Source organism: Rhinopithecus roxellana, chromosome 7 (assembly GCF_007565055.1).
Source record: "Rhinopithecus roxellana isolate Shanxi Qingling chromosome 7, ASM756505v1, whole genome shotgun sequence".
Lineage (NCBI taxonomy): Eukaryota > Metazoa > Chordata > Mammalia > Primates > Cercopithecidae > Rhinopithecus > Rhinopithecus roxellana.
In genome coordinates, this window is record NC_044555.1 from 78,271,363 (window position 1) to 78,297,816 (window position 26,454).

At 40.3% G+C, this 26,454-nt stretch overlaps 1 protein-coding gene across 3 annotated transcripts in view; it reads left to right on the top strand.

Annotated features, from left to right (window-relative positions):
• The window catches only part of ASB11 (ankyrin repeat and SOCS box containing 11), a 33,644-nt gene extending 10,491 nt beyond the window's left edge, over positions 1-23,153 (top strand). The window contains exons 2-8 of one of the 3 annotated variants that reach the window (XR_004058277.1): positions 2,437-2,516; positions 7,556-7,663; positions 11,647-11,797; positions 15,305-15,439; positions 16,881-17,072; positions 18,949-20,552; positions 23,074-23,153. Coding sequence is in view for 1 of the 3 variants with exons in the window: in XM_010366070.2 (XP_010364372.1) it covers positions 2,437-2,516; positions 7,556-7,663; positions 11,647-11,797; positions 15,305-15,439; positions 16,881-17,072; positions 18,949-19,073 (791 nt within the window). In the remaining 2 variants the exon portion in view is untranslated. Of the gene's footprint in view, positions 1-2,436; positions 2,517-7,555; positions 7,664-11,646; positions 11,798-15,304; positions 15,440-16,880; positions 17,073-18,948; positions 20,597-23,073 lie in introns of those variants that run through there. The other 2 variants (XR_748288.2, XM_010366070.2) reach the window with 2 other exon arrangements.
• Positions 23,154-26,454: the final 3,301 nt, after the last annotated feature.

Below are 26,454 nucleotides of genomic sequence, written 5' to 3' on the forward strand. Positions count from 1 at the left end.
CATGATGTTGCTCATTGCATTTCATCAGATGACAATCTGTTCCATCACCCATGTTAACTTTGATCACTGCTGATGTTAACTTTGATCACTTGGGCAAAGTGATGTCTATAATTCTGTTCCATAAAATTACCCCTGTTCCTTTTCTAGTTAGTAATTATTTTGCAGGGAGATGAGTTGAAGCTGATTCTATTATTTCTTCAATTTCTAAGTTGGAATTTTATTATAAGGAATCACTTTCTCTTCTCTGTCTTTGTATGTTCATTTATATCAGTGAGGACTTCTAGATTACCATTTTATTTGATAGGATATAATCTCTTATCTCATTGTTTATTTTGATACTCAGGTTGTCCCATATTTGGCCAGTGGAAGCCCCATTAAGCCAGCATCTATGTCTTTTTGTCACCCAGGTTAGAGTACAGTGGCATAATCTCAGCTCACTGCAACCTCTGCCTCCCAGGTTCAAGCAATTCTTCTGCCTCAGCCTCCTGAATAGCTGGCACTACAGGCACGCGCCACCATGCCTGGCTAATTTTTGTGTTTTTATCAGAGACAGGGTTTCACCATGTTGGCCAGGCTGGTCTCAAACTCCTAACCTCATGATCCACCCGCCTTGGCCTCCCAAAGTGCTGGTATTACAGTGAGCCTGGTCAGCACTTTCTTACTTTCTTGCAAGATATTTAAGGCCCATCTTATATTTTACCTGGCCCAGACCTGGGATCAACATTTCTCTAAGGAGTCCTGGTTCAGGTTTTCTCAGTGCGCCATGCTAAAAAAATATGTATATACACACATCTATGTTTTACATTTAAATTTACTTTTATATCTAGATATATTGAAAATCACATTTTCATGCCAATTGCTCCAATATCAATCCAACCCCGTAAAGTGCATTCAAGTTTTCCCCATTTTCAGAACCCAAAGGGTCAGAGAAGTTCATACACTGAGTTTCAGTGTAGGAAAAGGTCTTATTGAAATGTTTCTAACCCTGATTCTCATCCACTGGAAAAATTCTTTCTTAAGGCCTTCAGTTATTTCAAATTCACAAAATTCAATTTTTGCTGGGATTTTCATGTCACCAAGTTTATAGGTATGGAAACGTAAGTTCTTAACACCGTCAGGATCACCCACAAGAGGCTGAGGAGCCTTTGTGTTAAATCCAAATTACATTACATTCTATTCAGTGCATGAAGAGCACAACCATAATGTGAAAAAGTCCCACATTTTGCAAACTGGAGTAGGTTTTCTTCCAAAACAATCGATTGCCCTTTGGCAGGTTTAATGGGGGGTTACTTCTCAAATGCTCATTTAAACTAGTTAGTCTTGTTTGCAGACAAACAATTATAAGAAAAATATGTCTGGAAGGCAGCTCTAAGGCTGTTCCTTAGGGCACTGCTCTACTGTGCCTACTTATCAATCATACAATGTCTGGAGCACCTAACATCGTGATTGTATTTGATTGGCCTACTTAGAGACCAATGCACTTGACAAATATCAGATTATTATTTTTCCATTTTACCAGTAAGGAAACTGGGGTTCAAATAATTGTGGTAACTTGCTGAATTTGGCAGAGAAAGTGATCAAGATAGGACTTGAACCGTAGCAGTCTGGCTCCACTGGCCCATGCTCAGTCATCACACTAAGCTGCCCACAACAAAGGTTTTAGGGAAAACCTTTTGGAAGATTAAATTGCCTGAAAAATGACATTCTGCATTGTAATAGATATGTCTTCATTATCAAATGAAGCAGATAAAATTACCTAGGGAATTTGGGGAAAAAACATTTTCCCTGATCCCTTAGAGCAAGCTTGTCCAACTGGCAGCCCAGGATGGCTGTGAATGTGGTCTAACACAAATTCATAAATTTTTGTAAAACATTATGAGATTTTTTTTGTGATTTTTTTGTTAGCTTATCAGATACTGTTAGTGTTAGTATGTTTCATGTGTGGCTCAAGACAATTCTTCTTCCAATGTGGCCCAGGGAAACCAAAAGATTGGACACCCCTGTCTTAGAGTCTCCTTCATAATACACAGGCTGTTGGGTCTTTGGGGTGGGGTAAAGGTGGAAGGCAGGAGAAGGATAAAATGTGGAAGCTCGTTGACCTTCTTGGCCCTTCATTTTGCCTTATGTAGAGCTATCGGATTCAAGCAATGGGCACTATATTTTTGAACTAAATCTATTGCTTATTAAAATTGCCCCCCAAAAGCCAGAGAGATTGACTGTTCCTTCTCTTGGCACACACCACCAAACCGTAAAGGACTTTACATTCAGTAGCTTGCCTCCCTGAAAGTGGCTGACGAGAGAGCCTGATGCGGGGCACCTACTTTCCTCCTCTTCCCTCCTCTTCCCCCAAACCTCCTCTCACAGTGGGTGGGCAGCATGGACAAGTTGCAGGAAGAAGTCTTCAGGCCTTGACTTTGAGCTTGATTTGTGTTTCAGATTGCTGGGCTGATCGATCCCCACTTCATGAAGCTGCAGCTCAGGGGCGCTTACTGGCCCTTAAAACTTTAATTGCACAAGTAAGTGAACCGAAGACTTGATCCTTCATGCTTATGCTATAGTTACACATCATTCTTTATTAGCTTTGGCTGTAGCAGAGGTGTGGCTCACCCTATCCAGGTCCCACCATTGCCATTCTAGGCATGTATGCCCTCTCATACCTCACCATTTATTCCTCCTGCCTCTCCTTCCCTGGAGAGCTACTTCATTTTCTGCCCAGTTCCCTCTTTTTCCTCTGGGTCTTCCTTTAACCTCATAAGAAGTTTCCCTATGAGGGATGATAGAGGATGCTCTCAAATGTTTGTTGCACTAACTCACCTCATGCTCTTCCAGCATGCATTAGCACCAGCAGTCCTGAAGTTAAGTTAGTCAGCTATTGCTGCCTAACAAATGACCTCAAAGCATAATGGCTGAAAACAACAGATACTTGGATTTTCATGGTTTCTGTGGGCCAGGGAGCATTTAGCTAGGTGATTCTGGCTCTGGGTCTCTCACAGGCTGCCACGTGTCAGCCAGGGCTGCAGTCATCTCATGGCTCAAGTGGGGCAGGATCTGCTTTCAAACTCACTCATGTAGTTGTTGGGAAACCTCAATTCCTTGCCACATGAGCCTCTTCACAGGGCTGTGTCATGAGATGGCAGCTGGCTTCCCCCAGAGAGAGTGCAAGAGGTACCTAAGAAGGAAGTCACAGTTGTTTTATAACCTCATCTCCAAAATGACATTCTGTCACTTCTGCCATATTCTACTCATTAGGTGTGAGTCAACAAGTCCAGCCTACACTCAAGGGGAAGGGATTATGCAAGGGAGCCAATGCCTGGATTCCAGGATTACTGGGTGCTATCTTAGAGACTGCCTATCCCAGTGATACACTATTTTAAGAACACACATTAAAATAGGTTGACAATGGCTAAATCTGACTCCCTAGGGAACATTTATTGACGTCTTAGCTATGAAGGCTACTTTATTTATATTTATGACTACATCCCCAGCACCTTGAACAATGAATAGGGGCCTAGTAAGTATTTGTGAAATGAATGAATGAAAGTGTGCAGGCTCCATTTGCTTTGTATGTTTTAGGGTCTACATTTACACAGAGGAGGTAAGCCATCACGTCTTTCTTCCACAACTTGGCAATCATCTGGCTTTCTTGCTGCTTTGAATTTAAACAGCTGGGTGCACTGCTCTCTCTCTCTTTCTCTTTCTCTCCCTCTGTCTCTCTCTCTTTCTCTTTCTCTCTCTCTCTCTGTGTGCATTTGTATGTATTTTTCATTTATTTGTTTTTTGATTTCTCTCCTTTATGAGTTGTGTTACTTCTTAAAAAGTAGAGGCAAATGGAAATCAGCACTGCCAGCAATGATCAAATGAACTTTGTACCTGATGTTATCACTTGCTTATTTATTTTTAAGTACTTTAAATTTGACGTGATTTGATTATTTTTAATATGTAATATATTCACATAGTTCAAAACTTAAAATTATCTAAAAAGGTGGACTGACCGGATGTGGTGGCTCGCGCCTGTAATCCTAGCACTTTAGGAGGCTGAAGTGGGTGGATCACCTGAGGTCAGGAGTTCGAGACCAGCCTGGGCAACATGGTGAAACCCCGTCTCTACTAAAAGTACAAAAATTAGCCGGGTGTGGTGGTGGGTGCCTATAATCCCAGCTACTTGGGAGGCTGAGGCAGGAAAATCGTTTGAACCTATTGGGGGTGGAGGTTGCAGTGAGCCAAGATCGTGCCACTTCACTCCAGCCTGGGTGAAGGAATGAAACGCTGTCTCAAAAATAAATAAATAAAATTAAAAAGATGCACAATGAAACGTCTTGCACCCACCTCTTCTCCCTCAGTCTCCCACCTCAATACTTTCATTGGTATATTTTTAATGGGCTTTTTAAATTTTTGGATAATTTTAAAGAAGAGTTTAAAAGGATACAGAGAGTTCCCATATACACTGTACCCTTCACCCAACTTCCTTTAATATTGACATCTTATATAGCTATGGTACATTAGTCAAAAATAAGAAGTTAACATTGATACAACACCACTGACTAAACTGCTCACTATTGGGATTTCACCAGTTTTTCCTCTCATGTCCTATTTCTATTCCAGGGTCCCACATTGCACTAACTATACTTAATAAGCATGTTAGCTTCAATAATATGATTAAATGTGTAAGGGGCATTCTTTACAGAAAAGTTCAACTTTTTCCTTTTACACCCCTACTTCTTTACCCTTATACACTGTTAAAAAATGTATTTGTCTACTTTTATAAACTTTATTTTACATTTAGATAGTATGGTCGATGTGAGTAAAACATTAAGCCGATGTGAGTGAAACATTAAGCCTATGTGAGTAAAACATTAAGTCACTGTGAGTAGATGTGAGTAAAACATTAAACCAAGATTCAGGAGCTCTTGGTTACACTGCTGGCTGTCACTGACAACCAGTCTTAAAAAGTATTTGAACATTCTACTTCTCCATTTTCTCATGCACAGTTGAGGTGATCTACTCTAGATGATCTTTCAGGCCTGTCCAACATTACGTTTCTACAATTTTAGGGATTCTGAGATTTTGCACCATAACAAAGTTTTTTCTAGCACACTTCTGCCACCTTGTGGACTAGTATGTTTTTTCTTATTTTCTCAAAAGGAAAACAAAAATGAAAAGACCTTTTCTAACTCTTACTAGATGCCCAGTTTGAAATATGTAGCACAGATCTAGCGCAATGACATCATATTCAGGACATGAAAATAGACAGAATTCAGGAGTCAAAAAGATGCCTTATGATGAAGGGACAGACAATTATGGGAAATCACAGCTGCTGGCCACAGTAAGGATGCAACCAGAGATCTGGCAGGAGATGGTGGGCGTGTAAGTTGGATTTTGGGGTTCAGGGTCATGGCATTGGGTTTGGAAGCTTTCAGTTGGTCAGTTACAAGGCAGAGGATCAAAAGCAGGACTCAGCTGGGAAGGACAGACCAGGGACCTAATTCCTTTTATAAATCAAAAATAAAATTCTAAGCACTGTCCCCACCCCCGCAACCGTCTGAATGTACCCCTCCTGTCAGCCAGGGCATTCCAAAACTAACCTGAAAAATTGGTTCAGGCCATGACAGGAAAGGAGGGTTGAACATGCCTCATTATACCCGCCTCCCTTTTGGAACTCAGGAAAAGATGACCAGAATTTAACATCAACACAGACCTTAAGTCTGATAAGAAACATTTGCAATCTATTCTCTCTACCTGGAGGCCTTCATTCACATGATAAAACTTTGGTCTCCACAACCCCTCATCATAACCCAGACATACATTTCTATTGATAATAACTCTTTCAACCAACTGCTAATCAGAAACATTTTCAATCTGTCTATAATCTGGAGCCCCAGGCCCCCACTTTGAGTTGTCCAACATTCCCAGGCCAAACAAATGTACATCTTACATGTATTTGATTGACATCTCATGTCTCCCTAAAATGTATAAAGCTAGGCTGTGCCCTGACTACCCTGGGCACATGTTCTCCGGATCTCCTAAGAGCTTGTCACAGGCCATTGGTCACTTATATTTGGCTCAGAATAAATCTCTTCGAATATTTTACAGAGTTTGACTGTTTTTGTCAACACTTTTGCAGATAGAAAGTGATCATCAGCGGGAGGGAAATGGTAAGAGTCAAGTTATTAAAATCAGGTTATGAAGTCAGAGTTGTCCAGCAGCTAGGGTGACCTTGTCATCTGGCACATGGAGTCCAGGACAAGGAAGGGGACACGTGGTAGTATGGGGTGGGAGAATGTGTTAGGACGGGGTGGAAACACTCATACCTGGGTGAGGAAATGAAGGTTAGGAGAAGCGCGCCGGCCCCGAACTCTAGGACTTCAGGGACCTCTGCACACAGTGGAGTCATGGCCAAGCAGTGCTGCTACTACACAGCACATGAATCCTAGGAGCACAGTCTACTTACTCTTAAGCCTGGGAGTTATTGTTTTGTTCCAGATCCAGTTCGACCTCCTGAGCTTGTCTGCACTCCATCATCTATACCTCATACCTACTGTTATTCACACCCACAGAAGGCCCATGCCAGCCTGTTCCTAGACTCATAGTGACATCTCTGTGGCTCTCCTTGCTTTGATCTTACATCCCTACTCCTGCAATCAACCCTCCATGCTGCTACCAGTAGGCTTCTAAAAGGGCTAATCCACTAGCTCCAGACCCTCTGCAGCCTAGCAGACTTCATAGGTGCTCCATTTCCTCTAAGACATGCACTCCTTGCTTGGAAATCAAGGCCTTTCATGACCTAGCTCCAGCTTACTGTCCTCCTTCATCTCCTCCCATCTCCTGCTTCTTATTTCTGTGGGTTATTTCTGTTCCAGAAATCCAACTGTGGCCCTGCCACAGGAAGCAACAGGAAATAACTTCCTGTTGCTTCCTGAATTTGCAGTTTCTATTCTTTCCTAATGGCATACTCTTTCTTGGTCTTCACAGCTTGAAACATTTTATGCTTCAAGTCTTAGCTAAATACTACCTCATTTGCGAAGTTTTTCTTACTCCCCAAGCCAGATTCAAGGATATCCTATGCTCCCAAATGAATTTTGAACATGCTTCCAGTATAGCAATATTCTTGCTCTTTTGTCTTTCATTTCTGCCTCCCCAGTAGGCTCTGGGAGAAGAGAGACACATGTCATAAGTTTTGAAGACCCAGGTCCTAGTACATTACCTGCTCCAGAATGTGGAATTAACATTTTTTTTGGATAAATAAATGTGAGACTCTCATGCTGTGTTTAGGCTCCCTTGATTATAACTTCTACTTCTCTCTCTATGGTGCTAACATTACACCCACAGACTCTGAAAATGTCAGAAACACGTGAAACAACATTGCTTTCATTGCTATGACTAATGCAGCATTTCACTCTCTTTCGCTGGGCTTGGTGGCTTGCACTTGAAATCCCAGCTACTCAGGATGCTGAGGCAGGAAGATCAGTTGAGGCCAGGAGTTTGAGACCAGCCTGGGCAACATAGTGAGACCCCAGTCTCTAAAAAACAAATAAACTCTCTTCTTTCTAAATTATAGGGTGTCAATGTGAACCTCGTGACAATTAACCGGGTGTCTTCTCTCCACGAGGCATGCCTTGGAGGTCACGTGGCCTGTGCCAAAGCCTTATTGGAAAATGGTGCACACGTGAGTACTGCCCCTGCCCACTTGGGTCTGTCTGGCCAGATGCATCTATTAATGTTTAAAGATAGTTTACCTTCCAGATGGCATACCCACTGTGGGTATGGGCTGGGCTGGTTCTATCCATGTCCTTATTCCATCATTTAGGCTACTCGTCTCTCTTCAGCTTACACCCCTGTGTGTAAATATTCAGACATGGCAACTCACAGGAACCTTTTAAAACTGTGTTGCTGACCTTAAGAAATCTTTACTGTACCACGTTTTCTTTTCTTTTCTTTTCTTTTTTTTTTTTTGAGACGGAGTCTCGCTCTGTCGCCCAGGCTGGAGTGTAGTGGCCTGATCTTGGCTCACTGCAAGCGCCGACTTCCGGGTTCACGCCATTCTCCTGCCTCAGCCTCCCGATTATCTGGGACTACAGGCGCCCACCACCACGGCCAGCTATTTTTTTTTTTTTTTTTTGTATTTTTTAGTAGAGACGGGATTTCACTGTGTTAGCCAGGATGGTCTCGATCTCCTGACCTCATGATCCGCCCGCCTCGGCCTCCCAGAGTGCTGGGAATACAGGCGTGAGCCACCGCGCCCGGCCACCATGTTTTCTTTATGCATTCATCTGTTGATGGACACTTCAGTTGCTTCCCGGTCTTTGTAATTGTGAACAGTGCTGCAGCAGACACGGGAGTGCAGATATCTCTTTGATGTACTGTTTTCCTTTCTTTTGGGTATATACCCAGCAGTAAGATTGCTGGATCATATGGCAGCTCTATTTTTAGTTTTCTGAGGAACCTCCAAACTGTTCCCCATAATGGTTGTACTAATTTATAATCCCGCTAACACTGTATGAGGCTTAATAACAAGATTTTAAAGAACAATAGAAAACACTCTTAATTCAACATCTTCCATGAACAACTATTTTTATTGAGCAAAATTATCAAAATAAATGACCTTTTAATAAACAATACATTGGGGGAAATCTACAGAACTGGACTTTATCTTATTTTAAATTTATCTCCGAGCTTTTTTCAAAGGGTGACTGAGGTGCATTATATAATATAGATACCAGAATAGAATCATAAAATCACAACTTCTAAAAATCTTCTGTATTTAGTTGCCGGATGCTCCTTGTTTCTAATTTTGTTGTTTAACTCAGTCCTTGCAATATTTATTTTATGAACTGCAATGTTTTAAAGTGCTTAATGACAATTTAAAAAATTTTATATGGAAATTGGGTTTCTACATGGAGAACTGAATATAAAAGTCTTCCTTGTGAAACTACTTTTCCTGATGCCATTGTGGTCGTGCATTTTCTTTTTTCATTTTTTTTCCCTCTTCTTTATGTTTTTTAGACAGAGTCTCACTAACACTGTTGCCCAGGCTGGAGTGCAGTGGCACAGTCTCAGCTCACTGCAACCTCTGCTTCCCAGATTCAAACGATTCTCCTGCCTCAACCTCCTGAGTAACTGGGATTACAGGTGCCCGCCACCACGCCCAGCTAATTTTTGTATTTTTAGTACAGATGGGGTTTTGCCATGTTGGCCATGCTGGTTTCAGACTCCTGACCTCAGGTGATCCGCCCACTTTGGGCTCCCAAAGTGCTGGGATTACAGGCGTGAGCCACTGTGCCCTGCCAAGTGGTCATGCATTTTCATTAGATAGTGCTTCTCTAAGTCACCGCTTAGTCAGCTCATGGGTAATGATGAAGGAAGGCTGTGTGAGAGCCATTTCCTTTCAAGCTAGATGACTGGAGTCACAGGCAGACTGCTGACAATATCAGGTCAGAGAGGAGGTTTTGTTGGGCACAAAGAGAAGAATAAGACATGTTTCTTTGTCTTTGTCAAGTTTATAAAGAAACAGCCAATAAATACTGTATCACACCATTTAACATTTAAATCAGAATGAGAAATGAAATAAGAGAAAGTTGGCCTTCAGTAGAAAGTCCCCCACAATTGGCAGTCCCATGAATACCTCAGACTCAGTGTAACTGTGCTTATCATGTTCTTCCCTCTGGGACCTGCTCCTCATCTTGGGTTCCTACTTTCAGAGGCCTGGTGAAACATCCTCTTGGTTTCCCAAGCTGCAAACCTGAGAGTCATCTTATTTCTTTCATCTCCCTATCTAATTAATGAAAAACTCCTGCTAATTTTCCTCTCTAAGTTTTTCCCAAGTCTATCCTCTCCTTTGTCCTACTCCCATAGTCATCTAAATTCTTTATTATATTTTCAAAATGATTTATTTTTTGCCAGGCGCGGTGGCTCACACCTGTAATCCCAGCACTTTGGGAGGCCGAGGCAGGTGGATCACGATATCAAGAGATCAAGACCATCCTGGCCAACATGGTGAAACCCCGTCTCTACTAAAAATACAAAAATTAGCTGGGTGTGGTGGCGGGCACCTGTAATCCCAGTTACTCAGGAGGCTAAGCAGCAGAATCTCTTGAACCCAGGAGGCGGAGGTTGCAGTGAGCTGAGATCATACCACTGTACTCCAGCCTAGCGACAGAGCAAGACTCCGTCTGAAAAAAACAAAAAACAATAAAAACTTCTTTTTGTATTTGTCTTGCCTAATAGAATTCAGCCTACTCAAGGAGAGGCAATTGTTCAGCCTACTCAAGGAGAGGCAATTGTCTTACCATTGTTTCCAAAACATTAGCACCTAGTAGATGCTCAATAAATGTTTGCTGACGTGAACTAAGAGAGAAATGTATAGGAAATCACATAAGAAGACAACTTCCTAGACTGGGGATGAGGATGATACTTAGAAAAACACAAATCAAACTAGTCCTACCAAATACTTTTTAGTAAAAATATAGAAACCCCTAGCAATATGAATTGACACACATTTTCCCCTGACCTGGCCTGTCTCTGCCATCTTAGCATCTTATCTTTAACTTTCCAATTTAATGGGGGTTAGGCTGGGTGTGGTGGCTCACACCTGTAATCCCTGCCCTTTGGCAGGCTGAGGCAAGAGGATCATTTGAACCCAGGAGTTTGAGACCAGCCTGGGCAACATAGCTAGACCCTGTCTACAAATAATTCTTCTAAATTTGTGGGTCATGGTGGTGCATGCCTGTAGTCCCAGCTGCTCAGGAGGCTGAGGCAGGAGTATCGCTTGAGCCTAGGAATTCAAGGCTGCAGTGAGCTATGATCACGACACTGCACTCCAGCCTGGATAACAGAGCAAGACCCTGTTTCGCGGGTTATATTGCAACTCTGGAAACAAGTCTTTTTTTGTGTCCAAAGCAAGGACATTTAGAATCCTGATTATCACAAGCATGTATCCTTAGTTGTTGAAGCAAAATTGTTTCACATCAAAAACTTCACTGTCCTACATTTCAATGGCATCAGAGCTCCCTACCACTCCTGCAGTTCCCGATGTTCTTTCCAATCTATTGTTGATACACAAAGATGTTTCCCAGCCCTGCTGGTTCTCATGTGCTTCCCACATCCCTACAAGGTACCAAAGATGGTTGCAGACACCATGTTGATGGCTGTTTTCTATGTCCCTTTGGCTTGGTCATGCTATCTCTAGAAGTAACAGCTGGCATGCGTAATTTGCTTGGATTATAGTAGACCAGAGAGGAAGTTGTGGCAAGAAAGACAGTAGATCTGTGGAGAATTGCCAAGGATTTTGTAAGCATGGATTTTGGGACCACAGCTAGCTGATTTCTCCAGTGCTTTTGGTTCCTGCCATGTTTGTTCATGATTCAGAGGGGAGTCATATTAATGGAAAATGGAAAATGGAAATAATTGTTGTTGCAAATGCTTATTGAGTGCTTACTGGGCGACACATAATGTTTTAAGTGTTTAACATATAGTAACTCACTCAATCCACCCAATAACTTCATGAGGTTTCATAATACTGTAAAGATGTGGAGTTCCCTCACTTATTCACTAGCGCGGGGAATTCCTCTAGGCAAATACATAGGAAGACATACTTGGAGATGGTGAGAATGAAATAACCAATCATCTGGCTCTCTCTTTGCCCGTCATTAGGTCAATGGAGTGACAGTTCACGGAGCCACGCCCCTCTTCAATGCTTGCTGCAGCGGCAGTGCTGCATGTGTCAATGTGCTGCTGGAGTTCGGAGCCAAGGCCCAGTTTGAGGTGCACCTGGCCTCGCCCATCCATGAGGCAGTGAAGAGAGGTAAATGAGCCACCACAATGCATGTGAAACATTGATGGGCTCACTCCAATCTGTATGAATCAATGGTCTAGTGTTAGTCATTCAAGGGTGACCCTGATCTTCCTCACCATTAGAATATGTGTGGCCTAGAAATCCCACAGCAGTAACTTCAATTTGTCTAAATCTTCAGGAAATACCAGTGTGGCACAAAGAGCTCTACTTATAACTTCAGAATGCTTTCCTGACTCAGATTTTCCATTTCCTGGGGATGGTCTATTGGCAGGCCTTTCCAGAGCCTCTTTGCTGGTGCTTTGGTGGCAGCTGGTACAGCCAAGGCAGTAGTTGTGACTTACTTGAATTGTACTATGCTTATGTCTCTGTCCTTGGTAGGCAAGAATAGCTTATCCTCTGAAGCCCATAAAATACCAACCACTAACCTAAACTATGAAAGTGTCTGAAACCCAAGGCTGATACTATCTCTAATGGAATAGTAAATGTAACTGTTCATAATAAGTTACACAATCTAGATGGACTGATGACTTCAAAGTCATAGTTATCGGAAAGAAAAGGCTGCAACTTTCCAAAGTATAGCACTGGAAATCTTGAAGCTGACTCCAGACTCCTGTGTTGTCAGTTAATTTCAAAGTGAAGGAAAATAGTAAATTCAAGGAATTTAAAAACTATATGCACAGACTAGACATGAAGGAGAAGATATCACTGAAAGGAGAAGGCCATTTGTCAAAGGTCACACACCCAAAGAGTGACATTTTGATGATAGCCAGTGAGGGAGTTGTTCTCTTATACTGAGATCAGAAATACAATGGTGAAGTTACAACACTCTGGAATAGTGATCTTTGCTGGTGTAATTGGGGATGAAATACTTTATTTCAAAAGGCAAAAGTGAAAGATCTGTTCCAGGTTATTAAACATGTCACTTGCCATTTTTTTTTCCAGTGGATTACCTTAAATGATGCACAAGACCCAAATCTAAATTTATCTATGTATTTTATATTCTAAATGTATTTAATACACATTTATTAAATAATAGCTGATGTGAGTCATTTCCCAAACATCATATAAGTCCTTTAAGTTGTAGAGTAATGAACTACTTTGGAAATGATATAAATGTCTTTCTTTTTTTTGTTTTTTTTTGACAGAGTCTCACGCTATTGCCCAGGCTGGAGTGCAGTGGTATGATTTCTGCTCACTGCAACCTCCGCCTCTCGGGTTCAAGTGATTCTCCTGCCTCAACCTCCCAAGTACTGGGATTGCAGGTGCCCGCCACCACAATCGGCTAATTTTTCTATTTTCAGTAGAGACGGGGTTTCACCATGTTGGTCAGTCTGGTCTCGAACTCCTGACCTCAGGTCATCCACCTGCCTAGGCCTCCCAAAGTGCTGAGATTACAGGCGTGAGCCACCGTGCTCGGCCATATAAGTCTTTTTTTTTTTTTTTTTTTTTTGTGAGACAGAGTCTTGCTCTGTCTCACAGGCTGGAGTGCAATGGCACAATCTTGGCTTACTGCAACCTCCACCTCCGGGGTTCAAGTGATTCTCCTGCCTCAACCTCCCAAGTAGCTGGGATTACAGGTGCCTGCCAGAGTGCCCAGCTAATTTTTGTATTTTTGAGTAGAGACAGGGTTTCGTCATGTTGGCCAGGCTGGTCTCAAATTCCTGACCTCAGGTGATCCACCTGTCTCAGCCTTCCAAAGTGCTGGGATTACAAAAAGTCTTTATCAAAAATTTAATATTGATTTGATATAAATGTTTGAAGTAAAAATTAATATTATTTGTATTTCCATACAAATGTTTAAAAATTGATAAGTATTGGGAATGGTTTGAATTAATTAGGTATGTCTGCAGTGCTTGGCTGATCGTATTTGGAGCTTTTGGTATCTGTGTGCCTGTAAAACATATATATGCTCATAATAAACACGTACTTTGTGTGTTTCTGTATATTTTTCTGTATTGTAAAAGCATGTTAAGGATAAATATCCACAGAATGGAAGCATGATTAGCAAATTCATAATTTAAACACTTTGTATTAGTGCTAGCCATTTAACTTTTCTGTATTCCTTTTCAAAACTTTCTGAGAATATTTAAATTTAACTCAAACTAGGCTGTTTCTTGTTCTTCAAAAAAAAAGACAAGAATTATTCAAAAATATGTGTTAAATACCCTGTATTTTCCAAGTAGTTTTAGGGACTTACTAGATATTATTTCTGGATTCTTATGGCTCTAAACCTCTATGAACAAGCTGAGTCATAGTTTGAATCAATACCTTGACATATTGATGCTGTAATCCAGGTATAATATTTAATTATGTGAACAAATAGTTTGATTTGACAGTCCTGATTTGTACATTTTAATGCATATTTATACTTAATTTAGAATTTGTGATAAATCAGGTAGGTCTAAAATGAAGCTTACTTTTATGTTATCTACAAAGAATAGGTTGGCTAAATTAATTAGTAATGACATGATTTTTTAGGGAGACATTTAAATCTTCAAAGAGAACTAACTCTTTGCAAGCTCCCATCAATACCTCAGAAGCACTCTCTCCTGAACAAAGCATTCACAGGTTGCAAATTAATCATGTCTATCTATTTATTGGGCAAACTCTCAAAAGAGAATGCTTGCTTACATAGTTGTTGTTAGCCACTGAATTTGAAAGTGTATTTAAATACATTCTACACGTAAGACTTCTTTATTCTTTCTCATAGGTATTTTCCAGACTAACCAAAATAAGGTTGCAGGCCATATATCCAACCTCACATTATGGATAAAGAAGAGAATGAGAGATTTGTAATGGAGAGGGGACAGGGTTCTCTTGGGTTTGAGCACTAGCTTTTCAGAGTAATAATAGGCCTAGTCGTTTGTCCCTCTGGGTCTTGTCACTTCCATTTGTAAAATGGTGGCATCATTCTGGAGAGTGATTTCAACTGTGCTACTTGGAGCCCTTAGTTTAGTTAAAGTTAAATCGGGTTGCAAAGAGAAGCTGGAGTGGGGAAGCATGGCCATGCTCCTCTTTTTATTGGTATTATTTTGGGGGTTTCTACCTAAGATTTCCAAAAACAAACAAAAATTTTTTTTTTCTACTGCGAAAAGAGATCTAGGTTACTTATTTTTTTATTTATGTATTTTGAGACAGAGTCTCGCTCTGTCAGGCAAGCTGGAGTGCAGCGGTGCGATCTCAGCTCTCTGTAACCTCCACCTCCTGGGTTCAAGCGATTCTCCTGCCTCAGCTTCCCGAGTAGCTGGGATTACGGGCGTGTGCCACCATGCCTGGCTAATTTTTGTGTTTTTAGTAGAGATAGGGTTTCACCATGTTGGCCAGGCTGGTCTCGAACTCCTGACCTCAGGTGATCTACCCACCTCAGCCTACCAAAGTGCTGGGATTATAGGCGTGAGCCACTGCACCTGGCCAACCTAGGTTATTTCTAAAGCCCATTTCAGTTAAGCAATCCTATAATTCTGTGAATATTTAATATGTCCCTTACTTGAGTGAGGGTATCTTGTGTTCCACCAGGTCACAGAGAGTGCATGGAGATCCTGCTGGCAAATAATGTTAACATTGACCATGAGGTGCCTCAGCTTGGAACTCCCCTGTATGTGGCGTGCACCTACCAGAGGGTAGACTGTGTGAAGAAACTTCTAGAATTAGGTAATTTCCAAAATTATTTTCATGAAGAAACCTGTTAACTTTGTTGGTTTTCTGTAGCTTCAAAGATGAAGTTCTTGTCATGGTTCAAAAATATTCGGTTAGCATTTTATGTTTGAATGCTAAAAACAAAATTTCTCTAGAGAAATGACTGTATTTCTCAGTCCTGCTTTCTTTGATGTTAACTCCATTTACCTGGTATTGTTCTCCCTGGTTGTCACAAGATGGCTGCCAGCAATACCTGGGCTTACAGCCCTCCTTATCCATACACAGCAAGAAAGAGCATTGGCCCTTTTTGAGTCACATGCCCATCTTTGAACCCCTCATGGGGGCCAAGGAAATACAATACATTGATTGGTTTAGGCCTAGATTTCAACCTACTCTGCATTTATTAGGCTTCACTGGAAATACAAGAACTGAAACTCACAAGAGGGTGGTTTCCCTTCGGGAAATCTAGGTATGCTTGCCAGGAAGATGCTGGACGGTAAAAACAACAGACATTTGCTACAGGCTAGTTTATATCTATCCTGCTACAGTATCTAGTCATTTTAAAAGCAATTCTAAAAGGCATATACAGAAACCAAGAGTCTGTGGAAAAATGAACTATCTTTTTCTTTGTTTTTTCTGTTTTTGAGATAAAATTTCGCTCTTATTGCCCAGGTTGGAGTGCAATGGCGCGACCTCAGCTCACTGCAACCTCCACCTCCAGGGGTCAAGTGATTCTCCTGCCCCAGCCTCCTGAGTAGCTGGGATTACAGGCACACACCACCACGCCTGGCTAATTTATTGTATTTTTAGTAGAGACAGGGTTTTACCATGTTGGCTAGGCTGGTCTTGAACTCCTGACCACAGGTGATCCACCCACCTCAGCTTCCCAAAGTGCTGGGATTACAGGTGTGAGCCACTGTGCTCGGCCAGAAAAATGAAATATCTTCAAACTATTATTTGACTAAAGATTCAACAAACTTAGCCCCTGACATAAAGGTGGAGATTGTAGTAAAAACCTTTATTGTGAATTTTTACCTTGAGGAAGTTTTTGTCTTTTTTACTTCCCATCATTTACTATTCTCTATAGTAAGTTCAGAAATCATTTTTTGAGCCCCAAATAATATAAATACTAAATAAACTTAGTTTTATCTTTTGTCCCCAAACATAATAACTATGTAACAAGAGCCTCAAATACTTTATTTTGTATGCCACACAGTTTGTATGGGAAAGCAAATATTTAAAATGACTAAAAACATCTAAATTCACTTTTCTCACCAAATAATTTCAAATAGTCTTAGGCATTGCTGAGGTTCTAGGCTTAAATCATATGTTTTCAAAGATTTGTCAAATATGTCATGGTACTTAAAATGTCTTTATATGCAATTACTATAATTTGAAGCTCATTGTGCTTTACATTACCATTTAGTGTTGAATTGTGGCCATCTGTTTTGTTAAGGAGCCAGTGTCGACCATGGCCAGTGGCTGGACACCCCACTCCATGCTGCAGCAAGGCAGTCCAACGTGGAGGTCATCCACCTGCTAACCGACTACGGAGCTAACCTGAAGCGTAGAAATGCTCAGGGCAAAAGTGCGCTTGATCTGGCGGCTCCAAAAAGCAGCGTGGAGCAGGCGCTCTTGCTCCGTGAAGGTAACCAAGGGCTGGGTATCCATTCCTCTTCCATAAGCACATTCTCTCCCCTTCCTGTCTCATCTGTAGCATTTTTTTTCCTTTTTCTTTTCTTTTATTCTTTTTCCTTTTTTTTTCTTTCTTTTTTTCTTTTTCCTTTCTCTTCCCTTTTTCTTTTTAATTGAAGGTGGCATTGTGGGAGGCAACAAGCCCTGCTGTCACTGACCTGTCTTCTGGGATTTTATATGCTGTGCATATTCACTAAAAACCAAGGGGCATTTACATATAACCAGAGTGTTGCTTTGTATTTTCCATAACAAGAAAATAACCAGAAAACCGGCCGGGTGTGGTGGCTCATGCCTGTAATCCCAGAACTTTGGGAGGCCAAGGCGGGTGGATCACAAGGTCAGGAGTTGGAGACCAGCCTGGCCAACACGGTGAAATCCTGTCTCTACTAAAAATACAAAAATTAGCCGGGTGTGGTCGCTGGTGTCTATAGTTCCAGCTATTCAGGAGGCTGAGGCAGGAGAATTGCTTGAACCTGGGAGGCGGAGGTTGAAATGAGCCGAGATCTCACCACTGCATTCCAGCCTGGGCGACAGAGCGAGACTCCGTCTCAAAAAAAGAAAACCAGAAAACCTTGTTTTTACCCCAAAAATCTTGAATTTCCATTTCTGTCCTGGCATAAGCATATGATTGAGCAAACCAAAACTCTTTGTAATGTTGGGAGACAATCTAATGGCAAATTCAAAAGACTTGAGTCAGAGTCAGTAGGGGAGGACACAGAGTATTTCAGAAACCCGACTAAATGGTGAGGTTGCGTGCCTGTTCCCCAGATCAGGGAGTAGGTGGGTCTGCATACTTCATTGCTTCATTCCCATTTCCACCACGGGCATTAAGAGCAACTATAATGCCAGAAGAGGTAAGGCGAGCATCTGAAATTCAGAAGAGAACTTCTTACATCTATACAGTAAGAAAATATTTTGAGCCTATATTGATTATTTGTGTGCTTGGAGAATATTAAAGACAATTATAATTATTCAGCTTTATGTGTGCCAGGCACTGGGCTAAATTTGAAACATAGATCAATCTCACTGAATTTTTAAAACTTTAGAGCAGTGGGAACTTTATACGGTAGCAGCTGGTTGCTATGCCAGGTACAAATGGGAAAAGAAAAGCATAGACAAGGTCACACAGCTAGCGACATAATAGAATTAGGTAAGATTCTGAGCCATCTGACCCCAGAATGTGCACTCTTTTTTTTTTTTTTTTTTGACATGGAGTCTCACTCTGTCTCTAGGTTGGAATGCAGTGGCGCCATCTCGGCTCACTGCAAGCTCTGCCTCCCGGGTTCAGGCCATTCTCCTGCCTCAGCCTCCCAAGTAGCTGGGACTACAGGCGCCCGCCACCATGCACGGCTAATTTTTTGTATTTTTTTTAGTAGAGACGGGGTTTCACCGTGTTAGCCAGGATGGTCTCAATCTCCTGACCACGTGATTCGCCCACCTCGGCCTCCCAAAGTGCTGGGATTACAGGCGTGAGCCACCGCGCCCGGCCCAGTGTATTACTTTCACTGGCACATTCAATACATTAATGAGATGCATTCCCTTTAGACCCCACACTGCATTCCTAACTTGCCTCTGGTTAGCCTCATTCTTCAGCATTGGTAATCCAAGTACCCTTGGAAGATCATCTTAAAGAAATGCATCCCTTCCGGAGGGGCAAATCGGGATCCGCTGTCTGTATTTAGTGTCTGCTACATCATTCTATAGTTCCTATACCGATCCAGCTTCTCTTCTGCTTTTAGAAAGCTTCCCCTCTTCCAGTTCTCTGATTTCCCCCTTCCACACCATCTCCCACCACTGTGAAGTTAACACCATTTTCATTTCTCTCTCAGGCCCACCTGCTCTTTCCCAGCTCTGCCGCCTGTGTGTCCGGAAGTGTCTCGGTCGAGCATGTCATCAAGCCATCCACAAGCTACGTCTGCCGGAGCCACTTGAACGATTCCTCCTATACCAATAGTCCTAAGTGTCCCTGGGAAGATACTTGGAATGACACAGATTGTTGTCTGCTGTACCTAGAGTACCTAGTGTGGAAGCTCAACAGCTAGACTCTTAGTATCTTCAGATGAGCTCAGTTGAAGTAAATCCCCCATGAGCTAGAACACTTGAGGAGTGGAAACTCCTGGTTAGTGTAATGTTCTTATTAACCAAGAGGCAACTAGAAACCGTTTAGCTTTTAGCTCTTGTTGTTAAAGAAACTTAAAAAAACTGTGAAGTAGAGTGAAAACAATAGGCTATTTTTTGATGATTCAGGATCTTCTTGTACCTAAAAGTCAACATTCTGAATATTGTATAGACACATATAAATTCAGGTGGATAAGATTATAACAAGTGTTAGGTATTCCAAGATATGTTCTTGATTCAGTTCTTCCCTTCAGCCCTTCCCCACTTTTTTCTCTTTCCTTGAATTAATCTGCTATAATTTTGATTTTTTTTGTGTATATATATATATACACACATGCACACATATATTTAATGTTTTCAAAGTCCTTAATATATGTATAAAGCTTATATATATGTTTTCAAAATTCTTTATATATGAAGTTATATATATTTATGTAGACTTTATATATATACATATACAAAGTTAAGGACTTCAAAAACATTGTGTAGTTAGCTGAGGCTTCCAATGATCGAGGTCCTGGTTGATAAGAGAGACTCTGGAAGAGATCAGTGCACCCAGAGTTTGGCATCTCATTGCTTCTGATATGAAATGCTGTTATTTGAAGTAAGCAGTTCTAGGATTGAGAACACTGGGTGTCCCCAACAACCTGAACCGACAGTCATTGTCTGAGGCATGTTGTAACCCAAGCACTGCCTTATTTTCAAAGTCAAGATCCTCAGGGTTTTTGAAATAATTACATATTGATGCCAGCCACCAAAGTGGGCTCAATGCTGTGTCAATATTTTTTTCTGTGGATAGGGGCCCAAAATAAGCACAAAGGTATATAAAAAGAGGCTTCTCCTTTTCTGTCTTCTCCTTCTTCTCATTTCTCTCTCCTTCTGCCACCCCTCCTCTTCCTCTCTTCTTTCTCCTTTTTGTGAATTTAGAGCATGGGAACTGGATAGACTTTTAATTGTTATAAGTATTACTGTCATGGTTCAGTGTTTGGTTCTAAAATGAAAATTTCCTCTCAGATCATCCTAAGACTCATTTCACACATGTATTTTTTCCCTAATTTTTCTAGACCTTTGGCTCTCAACTGGAGACAATTTTGCCCCACTACCACGAAGACATTTGTCAATGTCTGCAGACATGTTCAGTTGCAACAACTGGGGGAGAATTGCTACTGTCATCTAGAGGGTGGAGACCAGAGATGCAGCTAATCACGCACAGTGCACAGGAGCCCGCAACAAAGAATTATCAAGTCTGGCCGGGCACAGTGGCTCACGCCTGTAATCCTAGCAATTTGGGAGGCCGAAGCAGGCAGATCACAAGGTCAGGAGTTTGAGACCAGCCTGGCCAATATGGTGAAACCTCATCTCTACTAAAAATACAAAAGTTAGCCAGGCGTGGTGGCAGGCGCCTATAGTCCCAGCTACTCAAGAGGCTGAGGCAGGAGAATTGCTTGAACCTAGGAGGCAGAGGTTGCAGTGAGCCGAGATTGCGCCACTGCACTCCAGCCTGCGTGACAGAGCGAGACTCCGTCTCAAAAAAAGAAAAAAAAAATTATCAGGTCCAAAATGTCAATAGTGCCGAGAGTGAGAAACCTTTCTCTCAGTCTGTGCTATTCAATACAGTAGCTACTAGCTACATATAGCTAATGAGCACAGGAATTGTGGATAGGCTGAATTAACATGTGTTGTAAGTGTAAAATACATATTACATTTTAGTGATTGAGTAAAAAAAAAGAATATGAAGTATTGTGAACTTTGTTTTCTTTTGTTTTGTTTTCTTTTTTTTGAGACGGAGTTTTGCTTTTGTCACCCAGTCTTGAGTGCAATGGCACGATCTTGGCTCGCTGCAACCTCTGCCTCCCACGTTCAAGCGATTCTCCTGCCTCAGTCTCTGGAGTAGCTGGGATTGCAGGCATCTGCCACTATGTCCGGCTAATTTTTGGTATTTTTAGTAGAGACGGGGTTTTACCATGTTGGCCGGGCTCGTCTCAAACTCCTGACCTCAACTGAACCCCCCGCCTCTTCTTTTTCTGTTTTATTTTTTGTTTTTTTTGTTTTGAAATATTAATACCGTTTGATGTTGTATTTTTAATTTTTTGAAAACTTCCATACTGTTTTCCATAGTGGTTGTAGTAATTTACATTCCCACCAATAGTGTATAAGAATTCCCTTTTCTCCACATCTGCACCAGCATTTGTTATTTTCTATTTTTTGGATAGCCATTCTAACTGGGATAAGATGATATCTCATTGTGGTTTTGATTTGCATTTTCCTGATGATTAGTGATGCTGAGCATTCTTTCATATACCTGTTGGCCATTTGTATGTCTTTTTTTGGAGAAATGTCTATTCAGATCCTTTGCTCATTTTAAAATCAGATTATTTGTTTTGTTGTTGTCAAGTATGGTCCAGCAATCCCATTACTGGATATTTATCAAAAAAAAAAAAAAGGAAATCAATGTATGGAAGAGGTAGTTGCACCTCCGTGTTTATTGTAGCTCTATTCAGAAGAGCAAGATATGAAATCAACTTAAATGTCTATCAATAGATCAATGGATAAAGAAAATGTGGTATATATACAAAATGAAATACTATTCAGCCTTAAAAAAGAAGGAAATTCTGTCATTTGCAGCAACATGGATGAGCCTAGAGGACATGATGTTAAGTAAGCACAGAAAGATAAACACCATATGTTCTTGCTTACATGTGGAAGCTAAAAAAATTGAGCTCACAGAAATAGAGAGTAGAATTATGCTTATTAGAGGCTGGGAAGGGTAGTGGGGAGCGGGCAGTAGGGAAATGTTGGTTAATGGATACAAAATTATAATTGGATAGAAGAAATAATTTCTAGTGTTTCATAGCACTGTAGGGTAAATGTGGTTAACAATAATTTCTTATATATTTTTGAAAAGCTAGAAGAGAAGATTTTGAATGTTCATAGCAGAAATGATAAATGTTTGAGGTGACGGATATGCTAATCACCCTGATTTGATCACTTCTAGGTATTAAAATGTCACTCTGTACCCCATAAACATATACAGTTATCACATACCAAATAAAATTAACTGAAAAAGCTTTTGATGTTGATCACACAATGAAATGATAATCTTTTGAATATATTAGGTTAAATAAAATATATTATTAAAATTAATTTCACTGGCTTTCTTTTTACTTTTTTAGTGTGACTATAATAACAGTTTACAGTACATGTGTGGCACACATTACATTTCTATTAACAGTACTCGATCATTTTCTGATTTTTACAATTTTGGAATATCTAATAATCTTAGTTTATTATCTGGAGAGAAAAGGTTACATTTTAATCTTACATCATATTTCCAAAACAAATCTTGCTTTTTAAAAAAAATTTTAAAAATTAAATAATGCTATAAAAATACTATAAGAAAATATACATGAATATACATGAAAGGGAAAGCATTTTTGAAACATATCAAAGGCGGAAAGGTTAAAGGAAAATACCGATAAATTGGAATACAGCAAAAATTATGTTGCAAAAAATGCCATATATAAAATCAAAGTGCAAACCAAAATAGAGGAAAACTGTACGTGACATTTATAGGAGATCAAAAGTCAATATTCTGGGACAAAGGAGATTGTCACATCCCACCCTTAGCTTTCTCCTTTTCCCAGTGAAGAATTCTGGTGAACAAGGATGTAAATATTACCCAAACCTTGAGTAAAGTCTAAAACGTATATGATACTTTGTGCATTTTTAAGAAGATATTAAGGAAAGAACCTAGATTATTTATCTCGCTCTACATGCTATAATATATGTATTGCATGACGTGGTGGCAAAACAATATGTAAACTTACCTGTTTCAGGTGGATCAAATTCTTCTATGAGAGATGTGACAAGAAAAACTGAAGAGTGTTTGCAAACCTTGGGAAAGTCAATTTTCACAAATCTTGAGGAAGGTACAGCGTAAGTCCAATGGCCATGAAAGGAGGTACAATTCATTGTGCCCCAAATATTAAAGGGCAGAGTGATCTCAGCTGATATCTACATTTCAACATATAAATAGTTCATTTACTAATCAATAAGAATAATATAGGTTCATGAATAGAAATATTAGCAAAGGGAATGACTAGGAAACTTATCAAATAACATACAAATAAATAGTCATAAGGATGTTAAAGATGGAAAATTGATCGAAAGAAAGGATGGATTTGAAACAGGATGAGGAGCCATTTGAGCCATCATTAGAAAGAGGAAAGAATGGAGAGTCTCTTCCTATCTTAGAACGTTTAGAAATTGGAGACTTTCCTTCAAAGTGTTCTCACGAATGTATTTTTGTTTTGTTTTGTTTTGTTTTGTTTTTTGCTTTTTTGGTCAACTGGGATCTTGCTGAATGTCTGAGTACTGTATTAAGCCCCGGGAGGCTCTAGGACATTCAACCAGTCTGTGACCCCAGGCAAGTGTTCCATTGCCCACTGCAACTGCAGACCATGGATGCCACAAATCATCTGTATGGACCTCCCAACAATGGTAGGCCTGTATTTGTGTTGGGGGAGGAGGTGGCACTCAAATCCTGAACAACTATTCACCAGAATTCATCTGATTGTCCAGGTCCCTGAATCCTAGAGTGGTGCTGATGTCTTACAATTTATGAATGAAGGTATTAGACATGAGGTAATCTTTAAGTTCCTTTTAAGGCCTAATCCATTAAGCTATATTTAGACCATCAGACTAATCATCTGGTTTTTATAACATTATTTTGTTACCAACTTTAGATCTAGGTTTGTTCTGCTTGCATGCAGTAAACCAATCACTGTGACACAGGTTTTGCAAAAGAGAAAAGATTTGCCCACAAGACTGCCAAGCAAGGAAGCAGGAGAATAGCTCTCAAATCCACCTTCCCAAAGATAAGGCTTAGCTATATTTATGGGTTAGGGAAGTGGGGTGGTCTAAGGCATGGGAAAAAGTGATTGACAGTGGGGAAAAAAGTAACAGGTTTATTCTGGGCAAGCATAGCCAGGGTTCATGACATTACATAGGACATATAAACCAAAGATAGTGGCATTAGCATGATCTGAGGTGTCATTTTTGGTCTTCTGACCTCAGAAGGCCATTTCTCAAGCACTTGTGGAGGCCTAGTTGAAGAGCCAGTGACCTTAACTGGTTTGAACTGGACAGGAGCTGGCCCAAGTTCCTGAAAAACAACTGAAGCAATCATTACTGTGGTGAACTATGAATGTTATTTATAAAGTAGCCAGTGAAGATTAAGTTTCAGTGTTCAGCAGAGAGGCATTCAACTACTGTGGCCTTCAGCTTCATGAAAAAAGAAAAGAAATAACAAAAAGCAAGCCACCAAAAGCAAGCAGGGCAGACAGACTTGATCAAATTAACCCTTCGGTTTCCATTTTGCCTGCGGTTTGGGGTTCTGAGATACTAATACAAATTATTTCACTTTTTACACTATATGGGATGCTTTCTTCCCAAAACAGTATAATTTTTATAATTTTAGTCATATTTGAAGTGCCCTAAGATAGCTTCTCAATTAATTCCTTTAACACATTTTTTACTAAGCATCTATTATGTGCCAGACACTGTAGAACAGTGTGAAAGACAGACATGGTGTTTGCTCCCAAAAAACTCATGTGTTAGTGAGGACAGCAGGGATAAATAATACAAATATAATATCATATCAGGAAGTGACAGAAAGAAAAATAAAGCAGATTAAAGAGTGATGACAGAGGCTTACTATTTTAGATAAGCTGGCTAGGCAAGGTCCCTGGCAGGGTGACTGAATTTTAGAATAACTACTCACATATGTATATAATATTTATTAGTTAACTTCTACTCTTAAGATTTTTCAGTATTTCAGCACATCATTTTTTTTTATTCCTTTGCCTGATTTAACACAGATATCCTATTATAAAAGTATTTATGATTCCAGCTTTTCCCATAAACCATATTTTAATGATTTTCTGTTTCAAACCCTTTGGGACAACCTTTTAAAATATATCATATTCCTTAAGTATTTCCATATTGTTAGATACTTAAATTATTTCTAGTTTCTTGCTATTATAGATAACATTGACGTGAACCTCATTTTTAAACAAATCTTCAAAAATGTTTGAAGTATTTCTTAGATTTCCAGAAGTGTGATTTACATATAAAAAGTATTTAAAATAATAGTTTAAAATAATTTAAAATATATACACAATGAATCATTTTAAGGAATGTATATTTTCATAACTAAATACCCAATATTGCCTATCTATAAACCATCTGACTATGTCTGTGTAGACATATATGTATTTACCATCTATTTAGCTAGCTATTATTTATATGACTGTATCAGTCCATCATCTACCCTTACCTATTATTTTAAAAAAATAGGCCAGGCACGGTGGCTCACGCCTGCAATCCCAGCACTTTGGGAGGCCAAGGGGGGCGGGTCATGAGGTCAGGAGATTGACAGCATCCTGGCTAACACGGTGAAACCCCGTCTCTACTAAAAAATACAAAAAATAAGCCGGGTGTGGTGGCGGGAGCCTGTAGTCCCAGCTACTCAGGAGGCTGAGGCAGGAGAATGCTGTGAACCCGGGAGGCGGAGCTTGCAGTGAGCTGAGATTGCGCCACTGCACTCTAGCCTGGGCGACAGAGCGAGACTCCATCTCAAACAAAAAAAAAAAAAAAAAAAAGAAAAAAGAAAGAAAAAGAAAAAATAAGCTTGCTATGTCACTTGAAGATTTAAGTCTCAACACCTTCCAAATCCCTTAAATTATTTAAATGTTTAGGTATGTAATCCAACATCTCTAATTTTGGTTCACATTTGATTAAGGAACTGTTTCTCCCAAAGTAATTCTCCTCCCTTATATTCCTAATATTGCTTTGTCAAATAAACATGAGGTTTCTACACGAATCTTTTTTTCAGTAACAATGCTCATTGCTGAGAAGATTTATGCATTGAACACAAAGAGAATAGCTGACCCTTCAGAGACATCTCCTGAAGCTGCCATGGTGAGGGATGAATCGCTGAAAAACCACAGCTTGTCGGGGAGGATGCTCTCCACACTGGAGGACTTCACGTTTTTACCCATTGCATATCACTGCCAGGGACTGCACTTGCATGGATATGTTCCATTTGCATATGGAATCTATCATCTCCTTCCCTTAGCAGAGTCTGTACCAGGACAAATACACAGATCATACTTGAAATAGTAGCTTCTTATTTTAACAAATTTAGCTTGTAAACA